Source organism: Bufo gargarizans, chromosome 2 (genome assembly GCF_014858855.1).
Source record: "Bufo gargarizans isolate SCDJY-AF-19 chromosome 2, ASM1485885v1, whole genome shotgun sequence".
NCBI classification, from domain to species: domain Eukaryota; kingdom Metazoa; phylum Chordata; class Amphibia; order Anura; family Bufonidae; genus Bufo; species Bufo gargarizans.
Genome location: NC_058081.1, coordinates 588841474 through 588855632, shown reverse-complemented (window position 1 = coordinate 588855632; position 14159 = coordinate 588841474). Strand labels below are relative to the sequence as shown.

General features: G+C 52.0%; 1 protein-coding gene across 1 annotated transcript; it reads left to right on the top strand.

Moving 5' to 3' along the window:
• Positions 1-8116: 8116 nt before the first annotated feature.
• Positions 8117-13057, top strand: LOC122926763 (tubulin polyglutamylase TTLL11-like). The gene is made up of 2 exons (XM_044278238.1): positions 8117-8410; positions 11388-13057. The coding sequence occupies exons 1-2, from the start codon at positions 8341-8343 to the stop codon at positions 11642-11644; spliced, it is 327 nt and encodes a 108-aa protein (XP_044134173.1). The 5' UTR covers positions 8117-8340; the 3' UTR covers positions 11645-13057.
• The last annotated feature ends 1102 nt before the right edge of the window (positions 13058-14159 follow it).

Sequence of the window (14159 nt, the reverse complement as noted above, 5' to 3'; positions counted from 1 at the left end):
CAGTGAGGACAGACAGCGCTCTGCCCGATCACTAAAACAAGGAGTAAGAAGCGCTCACACAGAATGGATGGGAGACCAGACTAGCTGCTGAGCCCATCTTCTGCAGTGAGGACAGACAGCGCTCTGCCCGATCACTAAAACAAGGAGTAAGAAGCGCTCACACAGAATGGATGGGAGACCAGACTAGCTGCTGAGCCCATCTTCTGCAGTGAGGACAGACAGCGCTCTGCCCGATCACTAAAACAAGGAGTAAGAAGCGCTCACACAGAATGGACTGGGAGACCAGACTAGCTGCTGAGCCCATCTTCTGCAGTGAGGACAGACAGCGCTCTGCCCGATCACTAAAACAAGGAGTAAGAAGCGCTCACACAGAATGGATGGGAGACCAGACTAGCTGCTGAGCCCATCTTCTGCAGTGAGGACAGACAGCGCTCTGCCCGATCACTAAAACAAGGAGTAAGAAGCGCTCACACAGAATGGATGGGAGACCAGACTAGCTGCTGAGCCCATCTTCTGCAGTGAGGACAGACAGCGCTCTGCCCGATCACTAAAACAAGGAGTAAGAAGCGCTCACACAGAATGGATGGGAGACCAGACTAGCTGCTGAGCCCATCTTCAGCAGTGAGGACAGACAGCGCTCTGCCCGATCACTAAAACAAGGAGTAAGAAGCGCTCACACAGAATGGATGGGAGACCAGACTAGCTGCTGAGCCCATCTTCTGCAGTGAGGACAGACAGCGCTCTGCCCGATCACTAAAACAAGGAGTAAGAAGCGCTCACACAGAATGGATGGGAGACCAGACTAGCTGCTGAGCCCATCTTCTGCAGTGAGGACAGACAGCGCTCTGCCCGATCACTAAAACAAGGAGTAAGAAGCGCTCACACAGAATGGACTGGGAGACCAGACTAGCTGCTGAGCCCATCTTCAGCAGTGAGGACAGACAGGCGCTCTGCCCGATCACTAAAACAAGGCGTAAGAAGCGCTCACACAGAATGGATGGGAGACCAGACTAGCTGCTGAGCCCATCTTCTGCAGTGAGGACAGACAGCGCTCTGCCCGATCACTAAAACAAGGAGTAAGAAGCGCTCACACAGAATGGATGGGAGACCAGACTAGCTGCTGAGCCCATCTTCTGCAGTGAGGACAGACAGCGCTCTGCCCGATCACTAAAACAAGGAGTAAGAAGCGCTCACACAGAATGGACGGGAGACCAGACTAGCTGCTGAGCCCATCTTCTGCAGTGAGGACAGACAGCGCTCTGCCCGATCACTAAAACAAGGAGTAAGAAGCGCTCACACAGAATGGACGGGAGACCAGACTAGCTGCTGAGCCCATCTTCTGCAGTGAGGACAGACAGCGCTCTGCCCGATCACTAAAACAAGGAGTAAGAAGCGCTCACACAGAATGGACGGGAGACCAGACTATCTGCTGAGCCCATCTTCTGCAGTGAGGACAGACAGCGCTCTGCCCGATCACTAAAACAAGGAGTAAGAAGCGCTCACACAGAATGGATGGGAGACCAGACTAGCTGCTGAGCCCATCTTCTGCAGTGAGGACAGACAGCGCTCTGCCCGATCACTAAAACAAGGAGTAAGAAGCGCTCACACAGAATGGATGGGAGACCAGACTAGCTGCTGAGCCCATCTTCTGCAGTGAGGACAGACAGCGCTCTGCCCGATCACTAAAACAAGGAGTAAGAAGCGCTCACACAGAATGGATGGGAGACCAGACTAGCTGCTGAGCCCATCTTCTGCAGTGAGGACAGACAGCGCTCTGCCCGATCACTAAAACAAGGCGTGAGAAGCGCTCACACAGAATGGATGGGAGACCAGACTAGCTGCTGAGCCCATCTTCAGCAGTGAGGACAGACAGGCGCTCTGCCCGATCAATAAAACAAGGCGTAAGAAGCACTCACACAGAATGGATGGGAGACCAGACTAGCTGCTGAGCCCATCTTCAGCAGTGAGGACAGACAGCGCTCTGCCCGATCACTAAAACAAGGAGTGAGAAGCACTCACACAGAATGGATGGGAGACCAGACTAGCTGCTGAGCCCATCTTCTGCAGTGAGGACAGACAGGCGCTCTGCCCGATCACTAAAACAAGGAGTAAGAAGCGCTCACACAGAATGGATGGGAGACCAGACTAGCTGCTGAGCCCATCTTCTGCAGTGAGGACAGACAGCGCTCTGCCCGATCACTAAAACAAGGAGTAAGAAGCGCTCACACAGAATGGATGGGAGACCAGACTAGCTGCTGAGCCCATCTTCAGCAGTGAGGACAGACAGCGCTCTGCCCGATCACTAAAACAAGGCGTGAGAAGCGCTCACACAGAATGGATGGGAGACCAGACTAGCTGCTGAGCCCATCTTCTGCAGTGAGGACAGACAGCGCTCTGCCCGATCACTAAAACAAGGAGTAAGAAGCGCTCACACAGAATGGACGGGAGACCAGACTAGCTGCTGAGCCCATCTTCTGCAGTGAGGACAGACAGCGCTCTGCCCGATCACTAAACAAGGAGTAAGAAGCGCTCACGACAGAATGGATGGGAGACCAGACTAGCTGCTGAGCCCATCTTCTGCAGTGAGGACAGACGGCGCTCTGCCCGATCACTAAAACAAGGAGTAAGAAGCGCTCACACAGAATGGATGGGAGACCAGACTAGCTGCTGAGCCCATCTTCAGCAGTGAGGACAGACAGCGCTCTGCCCGATCACTAAAACAAGGAGTAAGAAGCGCTCACACAGAATGGACGGGAGACCAGACTAGCTGCTGAGCCCATCTTCAGCAGTGAGGACAGACAGCGCTCTGCCCGATCACTAAAACAAGGAGTAAGAAGCGCTCACACAGAATGGACGGGAGACCAGACTAGCTGCTGAGCCCATCTTCAGCAGTGAGGACAGACGGCGCTCTGCCCGATCACTAAAACAAGGCGTAAGAAGCGCTCACACAGAATGGATGGGAGACCAGACTAGCTGCTGAGCCCATCTTCTGCAGTGAGGACAGACAGCGCTCTGCCCGATCACTAAAACAAGGAGTAAGAAGCGCTCCCACAGAATGGACGGGAGACCAGACTTTCTACTGAGCCCATCTTCTGCAGTGAGGACAGACAGCGCTCTGCCCGATCACTAAAACAAGGAGTAAGAAGCGCTCACACAGAATGGACGGGAGACCAGACTAGCTGCTGAGCCCATCTTCTGCAGTGAGGACAGACGGCGCTCTGCCCGATCACTAAAACAAGGAGTAAGAAGCGCTCACACAGAATGGACGGGAGACCAGACTAGCTGCTGAGCCCATCTTCAGCAGTGAGGACAGACAGCGCTCTGCCCGATCACTAAAACAAGGAGTAAGAAGCGCTCACACAGAATGGATGGGAGACCAGACTAGCTGCTGAGCCCATCTTCAGCAGTGAGGAACAGACAGCGCTCTGCCCGATCACTAAAACAAGGAGTAAGAAGCGCTCACACAGAATGGACGGGAGACCAGACTAGCTGCTGAGCCCATCTTCTGCAGTGAGGACAGACAGCGCTCTGCCCGATCACTGAAAACAAGGAGTAAGAAGCGCTCACACAGAATGGACGGGAGACCAGACTAGCTGCTGAGCCCATCTTCAGCAGTGAGGACAGACAGCGCTCTGCCCGATCACTAAAACAAGGAGTAAGAAGCGCTCACACAGAATGGATGGGAGACCAGACTAGCTGCTGAGCCCATCTTCAGCAGTGAGGACAGACAGCGCTCTGCCCGATCACTAAAACAAGGAGTAAGAAGCGCTCACACAGAATGGATGGGAGACCAGACTAGCTGCTGAGCCCATCTTCTGCAGTGAGGACAGACAGCGCTCTGCCCGATCACTAAAACAAGGAGTAAGAAGCGCTCACACAGAATGGATGGGAGACCAGACTAGCTGCTGAGCCCATCTTCTGCAGTGAGGACAGACAGCGCTCTGCCCGATCACTAAAACAAGGCGTGAGAAGCGCTCACACAGAATGGATGGGAGACCAGACTAGCTGCTGAGCCCATCTTCTGCAGTGAGGACAGACAGCGCTCTGCCCGATCACTAAAACAAGGAGTAAGAAGCGCTCACACAGAATGGACGGGAGACCAGACTTTCTACTGAGCCCATCTTCTGCAGTGAGGACAGACAGCGCTCTGCCCGATCACTAAAACAAGGAGTAAGAAGCGCTCACACAGAATGGACGGGAGACCAGACTAGCTGCTGAGCCCATCTTCTGCAGTGAGGACAGACGGCGCTCTGCCCGATCACTAAAACAAGGCGTGAGAAGCGCTCACACAGAATGGATGGGAGACCAGACTAGCTGCTGAGCCCATCTTCTGCAGTGAGGACAGACAGCGCTCTGCCCGATCACTAAAACAAGGAGTAAGAAGCGCTCACACAGAATGGATGGGAGACCAGACTAGCTGCTGAGCCCATCTTCTGCAGTGAGGACAGACAGCGCTCTGCCCGATCACTAAAACAAGGCGTGAGAAGCGCTCACACAGAATGGATGGGAGACCAGACTAGCTGCTGAGCCCATCTTCAGCAGTGAGGACAGACAGCGCTCTGCCCGATCACTAAAACAAGGAGTAAGAAGCGCTCAGACAGAGCAGACAGGAGATGAGACGTTCTGCTGAGCCCATCTTCTGCAGTGAGGACAGACAGCGCTCTGCCCGATCACTAAAACAAGGAGTAAGAAGCGCTCACACAGAATGGATGGGAGACCAGACTTTCTGCTGAGCCCATCTTCTGCAGTGAGGACAGACAGCGCTCTGCCCGATCACTAAAACAAGGCGTGAGAAGTGCTCACACAGAATGGATGGGAGACCAGACTAGCTGCTGAGCCCATCTTCAGCAGTGAGGACAGACAGCGCTCTGCCCGATCACTAAAACAAGGAGTAAGAAGCGCTCACACAGAATGGACGGGAGACCAGACTTTCTGCTGAGCCCATCTTCAGCAGTGAGGACAGACAGCGCTCTGCCCGATCACTAAACAAGGAGTAAGAAGCGCTCAGACAGAGCAGACAGGAGATGAGACGTTCTGCTGAGCCCATCTTCAGCAGTGAGGACAGACAGCGCTCTGCCCAATCACTAAAACAAGGAGTAAGAAGCGCTCAGACAGGGCAGACAGGAGATGAGACGTTCTGCTGAGCCCATCTTCTGCAGTGAGGACAGACGGCGCTCTGCCCGATCAATAAAACAAGGCGTGAGAAGCGCTCACACAGAATGGATGGGAGACCAGACTAGCTGCTGAGCCCATCTTCTGCAGTGAGGACAGACAGCGCTCTGCCCGATCACTAAAACAAGGAGTAAGAAGCGCTCACACAGAATGGATGGGAGACCAGACTAGCTGCTGAGCCCATCTTCAGCAGTGAGGACAGACAGCGCTCTGCCCGATCACTAAAACAAGGAGTAAGAAGCGCTCACACAGAATGGACGGGAGACCAGACTAGCTGCTGAGCCCATCTTCTGCAGTGAGGACAGACAGCGCTCTGCCCGATCACTAAAACAAGGAGTAAGAAGCGCTCAGACAGAGCAGACAGGAGATGAGACGTTCTGCTGAGCCCATCTTCTGCAGTGAGGACAGACAGCGCTCTGCCCGATCACTAAAACAAGGAGTAAGAAGCGCTCAGACAGAGCAGACAGGAGATGAGACGTTCTGCTGAGCCCATCTTCTGCAGTCCGATAGCGCTCTGCCTAATCGCCTCTTTTATTTATTTTCCAAGCCGTTCTATTTATCCACACAAATACAAAAGGGAGACGCCCCCCCCGCCGCGCCCCCAACCCCTCTGACCAATCCTGGAAACCTCCTGGCGCCTTCCCATTGTTACCTCCCATGATGCTCTAGTCTCTCCCCATCAGCAGGTGCCTGTGTGAAAAGCTGATAAACCAAACTCCTCCTTCCAAAATAGACCTTAAAGGGGTTGGCGGGGTCCCTGATGATCCTGTCGGCAGGATAGGCCATCAATATCGGATCAGTGGGGGTCCGCCCTGTATGAGGCGCAGTGGGGCAATGTCAGGCAGGTAAACGGAGGAGAGTCGGCAGAGTCGGCCCCTGCAGAGAGACCTTATCTACTAGAGTAAATAACCCTGGGGACGGCCTGCCTCACCCTCCTGACCTCCCACACAAAGGGCCCCCGTGGCTCTGGTGGCGCCACAGGGCTTCTCTTATCCGCCACTGATCGCCATCTAGAACTGATCTCACCCCCTTTTTCATCCTCCCTGTAAGAGAAAGTGACATCAGAAAAGGACCCAATGTTGTCACATTTCTATGTTAACAAGATGGAAAAATTAAAAACATTATCTATATTTAAAGAAAACCCATAAAATCCTGCAGTTTTCTCACTGTCCACTAATAGGCGCCACTTTCTGGTCTGTACCGATCCCTTCCCTTAGCGGTATGTACACTGCCGTCACCCTTAGCGGTATGTACACTGCGGTCACCCTTAGCAGTATGTTACACTGCGGTCACCCTTAGCGGTATGTACACTGCCGTCACCCTTAGCGGTATGTACACTGCGGTCACCCTTAGCGGTATGTTACACTGCCGTCACCCTTAGCGGTATGTACACTGCGGTCACCCTTAGCGGTATGTACACTGCGGTCACCCTTAGCGGTATGTACACTGCCGTCACCCTTAGCGGTATGTACACTGCGGTCACCCTTAGCGGTATGTTACACTGCCGTCACCCTTAGCGGTATGTACACTGCGGTCACCCTTAGCGGTATGTTACACTGCCGTCACCCTTAGCGGTATGTACACTGCGGTCACCCTTAGCAGTATGTACACTGCGGTCACCCTTAGCGGTATGTACACTGCCGTCACCCTTAGCAGTATGTTACACTGCCGTCACCCTTAGCGGTATGTTACACTGCGGTCACCCTTAGCGGTATGTACACTGCGGTCACCCTTAGCGGTATGTTACACTGCCGTCACCCTTAGCGGTATGTACACTGCGGTCACCCTTAGCGGTATGTACACTGCCGTCACCCTTAGCGGTATGTACACTGCGGTCACCCTTAGCGGTATGTACACTGCGGTCACCCTTAGCGGTATGTTACACTGCCGTCACCCTTAGCGGTATGTACACTGCGGTCACCCTTAGCGGTATGTACACTGCGGTCACCCTTAGCGGTATGTACACTGCGGTCACCCTTAGCGGTATGTTACACTGCCGTCACCCTTAGCGGTATGTACACTGCGGTCACCCTTAGCGGTATGTACACTGCGGTCACCCTTAGCGGTATGTACACTGCGGTCACCCTTAGCGGTATGTTACACTGCGGTCACCCTTAGCGGTATGTTACACTGCGGTCACCATTAGCGGTATGTTACACTGCGGTCACCCTTAGCGGTATGTACACTGCGGTCACCCTTAGCGGTATGTACACTGCGGTCACCCTTAGCGGTATGTACACTGCGGTCACCCTTAGCGGTATGTACACTGCGGTCACCCTTAGCGGTATGTACACTGCGGTCACCCTTAGCGGTATGTACACCGCGGTCACCCTTAGCGGTATGTTACACCGCCGTCACCCTTAGCGGTATGTTACACCGCCGTCACCCTTAGCGGTATGTTACACCGCCGTCACCCTTAGCGGTATGTTACACCGCCGTCACCCTTAGCGGTATGTTACACCGCCGTCACCCTTAGCGGTATGTTACACCGCCGTCACCCTTAGCGGTATGTTACACCGCCGTCACCCTTAGCGGTATGTTACACCGCCGTCACCCTTAGCGGTATGTTACACCGCCGTCACCCTTAGCGGTATGTTACACCGCCGTCACCCTTAGCGGTATGTTACACCGCCGTCACCCTTAGCGGTATGTTACACCGCCGTCACCCTTAGCGGTATGTTACACCGCCGTCACCCTTAGCGGTATGTTACACCGCCGTCACCCTTAGCGGTATGTTACACCGCCGTCACCCTTAGCGGTATGTTACACCGCCGTCACCCTTAGCGGTATGTTACACCGCCGTCACCCTTAGCGGTATGTTACACCGCCGTCACCATTAGCGGTATGTACACTGTGGTCACTGTGTACTCTGCTGGCGGTGTTGCTGTTTTCACTTACCAGCTCTGCCCCCCCCCCACGATGATCTGTATACCGCCATCTTCATTTGCCTGAACGGTTTGTCCGCTGAGAACGGGTTAGGGTTAATTCTCTGAATCTGGAGAACATTGAATCTGCTGGAAATCCCAATGGTCCGGGGCCGAGGTGCACATAGAGCAGGACACACGCAGTTTGGCGGCATTTTATGTTTGGCTGTGCAGATTGAAGGTTTGTTGGTGACTCTTGTCTTCTCTGTGCAGGAGCTGTCAGCTGAGTGGTGGCAGCTTCTCCATGGCGGCCGGTGACATCCTGTACATTGATATAACGCGGCGGTGGAACAGCCACGAGCACAAAGAGTCCGGTAATGTCGGCCGAGGATCAGGACTCGTGTGTCACACTGGGTGGAGCAGCAAAACTCCACATGTCAGAGCAGGTGCCAGTCTACACTGTACATCTGGCATTGTATTCATAAAGCTGGGATTCATCTATGTAGGTGTGTTGCACATCTACCCAGTGTTAATGCTGCAGCATATGGCAGTACTATGACCAGCACTGATGAGTATATTACAGCGCTGCATCAGGCGATCCACGATCAGCTCTGTACTGATGGGAGCAGCATCCTGCTAGTGGGACCACAATGCTCTAGTCGTCCTGATCGTCTGGGTTCATGAATACAATGTTAGACCTATTGTATACACTGACATACACCGATGCAATGCCACCAGTTATACTGTACAGTACACTGCCGCTCCATACTACACACACCTGTACTACCTGCTGTACAGTACACTGCCGCTCCATACTACACACCTGTACTATCTGCTGTACAGTACACTGCCGCTCCATACTACACACACCTGTACTACCTGCTGTACAGTACACTGCCGCTCCATACTACACACCTGTACTATCTGCTGTACAGTACACTGCCGCTCCATACTACACACACCTGTACTATCTGCTGTACAGTACACTGCCTCTCCCTACTACACACCTGTACTACCTGCTGTACAGTACACTGCCGCTCCATACTACACACACCTGTACTACCTGCTGTACAGTACACTGCCGCTCCATACTACACACACCTGTACTATCTGCTGTACAGTACACTGCCACTCCATACTACACACACCTGTACTACCTGCTGTACAGTACACTGCCGCTCCATACTACACACACCTGTACTATCTGCTGTACAGTACACTGCCGCTCCATACTACACACACCTGTACTACCTGCTGTACAGTATACTGCCGCTCCATACTACACACACCTGTACTACCTGCTGTACAGTACACTGCCGCTCCATACTACACACACCTGTACTATCTGCTGTACAGTACACTGCCTCTCCATACTACACACACACCTGTACTATCTGCTGTACAGTACACTGCCTCTCCATACTACACACACCTGTATTATCTGCTGTACAGTACACTGCCGCTCCATACTACACACACCTGTACTACCTGCTGTACAGTACACTGCCTCTCCATACTACACACACCTGTACTACCTGCTCTACAGTACACTGCCTCTCCATACTACACACACCTGTACTACCTGCTGTACAGTACACTGCCGCTCCATACTACACACACACCTGTACTATCTACTGTACAGTACACTGCCGCTCCATACTACACACACACCTGTGCTATCTGCTGTACAGTACACTGCCGCTCCATACTACACACACCTGTACTACCTGCTGTACAGTACACTGCCGCTCCATACTACACACACCTGTACTACCTGCTGTACAGTACACTGCCTCTCCATACTACACACACACCTGTACTACCTGCTGTACAGTACACTGCCTCTCCATACTACACACACACCTGTACTATCTGCTGTACAGTATACTGCCGCTCCATACTATACACACTCCTGTACTATCTGCTGTACAGTACACTGCCGCTCCATACTACACACACACCTGTACTATCTGCTGTACAGTATACTGCCGCTCCATACTACACACACCTGTACTACCTGCTGTACAGTACACTGCCTCTCCATACTACCCACACCTGTACTACCTGCTGTACAGTACACTGCCTCTCCATACTACACACACCTGTACTATCTGCTGTACAGTACACTGCCGCTCCATACTACACACACACCTGTACTATCTGCTGTACAGTACACTGCCTCTCCATACTACACACACCTGTACTATCTGCTGTACAGTACACTGCCTCTCCATACTACACACACCTGTATTATCTACTGTACAGTGCGCTGCCTCTCCCTACTACACACACCTGTATTATCTACTGTACAGTGCGCTGCCTCTCCCTACTACACACACCTGTATTATCTACTGTACAGTACACTGCCGCTCCATACTACACACACCTGTACTACCTGCTGTACAGTGCGCTGCCTCTCCCTACTACACACACCTGTATTATCTACTGTACAGTGCGCTGCCTCTCCCTACTACACACACCTGTATTATCTACTGTACAGTGCGCTGCCTCTCCCTACTACACAAACCTGTACTACCTGCTGTACAGTACACTGCCGCTCCATACTACACACACAGCTGTACTACCTGCTGTACAGTGCGCTGCCTCTCCCTACTACACACACCTGTATTATCTACTGTACAGTGCACTGCCGCTCCATACTACACACACCTGTACTACCTGCTGTACAGTACACTGCCGCTCCATACTACACACACAGCTGTACTACCTGCTGTACAGTACACTGCCGCTCCATACTACACACACAGCTGTACTACCTGCTGTACAGTGCGCTGCCTCTCCCTACTACACACACCTGTATTATCTACTGTACAGTACACTGCCGCTCCATACTACACACACCTGTACTACCTGCTGTACAGTGCGCTGCCTCTCCCTACTACACACACACCTGTACTACCTGCTGTACAGTACACTGCCGCTCCATACTACACACACCTGTACTACCTGCTGTACAGTACACTGCCGCTCCATACTACACACACCTGTACTACCTGCTGTACAGTACACTGCCGCTCCATACTACACACACACCTGTACTACCTGCTGTACAGTACACTGCCTCTCCCTACTACACACACACCTGTACTATCTGCTGTACAGTGCGCTGCCGCTCCATACTATACACACTCCTGTACTACCTGCTGTACAGTGCGCTGCCTCTCCATACTACACACACCTGTATTATCTACTGTACAGTACACTGCCTCTCCATGCGGCACAGGCCTGTCTGCACCTAAAATCTCGTTGTGGGTAGTGCAGTTTCCAGTAGTGGTCCATACAATCTGGTCTCCTGGGGCCCCTCCTCACCATCTATCTCTTCATTTGCAGGGATGTGTCTGCAGGCGTTCTTCGAGGCTTTCTTCCACTTGGCGCAGTGGCGTTATAAAGGACGAGCGCTTCATGAGAAGGTGCAGTCCCTGATGGAATTCTGTGAATGTCAGCTGGACTCGGTGGAGGAGAAGAGACTGCTTTGCAGCAGGGCACTGGCTGTACAGAGAAACGCCAGCTTTCACAGGACCTCCTATCCGGTGCACCACGCCAGTGCGCCCTGCAAACTCACAGATTACAAGCTCCAGCATTCCTGAGCATCGCCCCTTGACTGACTGGTGGCCCCTGCTACATCCATCTCTGTGCCTGCAGGTGACAAAGTTAATCCCTACAATCCCATGAGCTCTATATTTGGCCCTAACACCACTCTACTCTACCGGTTGCAGTACCTAGTGTGCACCCATGGGTGGCACTGTTACAACTGTAGTCTATGGTCATTCACTGCTGGATCTGGTCAAGTCCTTGATTGCTGGAGTCTGCTATCATGGCCGGGTCCAACACTGCATCAGAAAAGGGTTTACTGATGAATCGGTGTGGTAGTCGCCTGCGCAGAGTTTACAGCTGACAGATGGTGATTCGGAGCAGTCGTTGCCTGCACAGGGTTTTCAGATGACATGATGAATCTGTGCGGCCGTCGCCTGCGCAGGGTTTACAGTTCACACACAGTGAATTGGTGCGATTGTCACCTGCGCAGGGTTTACACCTGACAGGTGGTGAATTGGTGCAGTTGTCGCCTGTGCAGGGTTTACAGCTTACACATGGTGAATCGGTTTGGTAGCCGCCTGCACAGGGTTTACAGCTTGCACACAGTGAATCGATGGAGTTGCCACCTGCGCAGGTTTTCCTGGTGACACACAGTGAATCGGTGCGGTCGTCACCTGCGCCTAGTTTACAGTTTACACACAGTGACTTGGTGTGGTAGTCGCTTGCACAGAGTTTACAGCTGACAGATGGTGAATCGGTGCAGTAGTCGCCTGCGCAGGGTTTACAGCTGACACACAGTGAATCAGAGCAGTAGTCGCCTGCACAGGTTTTACAGCTTGCACACAGTGAATCAATGCAGTTGCCGCCTGCGCAGGGTTTACAGGCGACACAGTGAATCTGTGCAGTTGGCGCCTGCGCAGGGTTTACAGCTGACACTCCATTCATCTGCTGTGTTTCAACTTTGTGTTTGCCACCAAACAACCCGAGCAGATGAGCTGCTGCCCTCTGACTGCCTGTGAGGGGCCCCAGCGCGTCAGAGGTCGGGTCTTAATCCAGGATGTTAGTCCAGCAGCCTCTGTATAAATGCTATTCTACTTCTGAGGTTCTGCACCTGTGTCTCTGTTCAGCTGGAAAGTGGGAGGGGTCAGCGCCAGACACGCCCATTATTTATCTAATATTTATTTTACACATCATTGACAGTGTATCCTGAGGCCAATGACAGGCGACCCTCAGTACTAACGAGGCGGCTCTTAATAACTGCGCTTAAGTCACCAGACAGCAGCAGAATAGCGAGCGCAGCTCTGGAGGAGAAGACATGATATTACAGCAAAATAGTGAGTGCATCTCTGGAGGAGAAGACATGATATATTACAGCAGAATAGCGAGCGCACCTCTGGAGGATAAGACATGATATATTACAGCAGAATAGCGAGCGCAGCTCTGGAGGAGAAGACATGATATTACAGCAAAATAGTGAGTGCATCTCTGGAGGAGAAGACATGATATATTACAGCAGAATAGCGAGCGCACCTCTGGAGGATAAGACATGATATATTACAGCAGAATAGCGAGCACAGCTCTGGAGGAGAAGACATGATATATTACAGCAGAATAGCGAGCGCACCTCTGGAGGATAAGACATGATATATTACAGTAAAATAGTGAGTGCATCTCTGGAGGAGAAGACATGATATATTACAGCAGAATAGCGAGCGCACCTCTGGAGGATAAGACATGATATATTACAGCAGAATAGCGAGCGCAGCTCTGGAGGAGAAGACATGATATTACAGCAAAATAGTGAGCGCACCTCTGGAGGATAAGACATGATATATTACAGCCGTATAGCGAGCGCAGCTCTGGAGGAGAAGACATGATGGTACAGCAGAATAGTGAGTGCATCTCTGGAGGAGAAGACATGATATATTACAGCAGAATAGTGAGTGCATCTCTGGAGGAGAAGACATGATATTACAGCAAAATAGTGAGCGCACCTCTGGAGGATAAGACATGATATATTACAGCAGAATAGCGAGCGCAGCTCTGGAGGAGAAGACATGATAGTACAGCAGAATAGTGAGTGCATCTCTGGAGGAGAAGACATGATATATTACAGCAGAATAGCGAGCGCAGCTCTGGAGGAGAAGACATGATAGTACAGCAGAATAGTGAGTGCAGCTCTGGAGGAGAAGACATGATAGTACAGCAGAATAGTGAGCGCAGCTCTGGAGGAGAAGACATGATAGTACAGCAGAATAGTGAGTGCATCTCTGGAGGAGAAGACATGATATATTACAGCAGAATAGCGAGCGCAGCTCTGGAGGATAAGACATGATAGTACAGCAGAATAGTGAGCGCAGCTCTGGAGGAGAAGACATGATAGTACAGCAGAATAGTGAGTGCATCTCTGGAGGAGAAGACATGATATTACAGCAAAATAGTGAGCGCACCTCTGGAGGATAAGACATGATATATTACAGCAGAATAGCGAGCGCAGCTCTGGAGGATAAGACATGATAGTACAGCAGAATAGTGAGCACAGCTCTGGAGGAGAAGACATGATAGTAC

Bases quoted from the DNA above. Each gene is read 5' to 3' on its own strand.
- LOC122926763 (XM_044278238.1), top strand. From the start codon at position 8,341: ATGGCGGCCGGTGACATCCTGTACATTGATATAACGCGGCGGTGGAAC. The intron at 8,411-11,387 runs GTAATGTCGGCC...CTTCATTTGCAG, and splicing joins CCACGAGCACAAAGAGTCCG to GGATGTGTCTGCAGGCGTTC.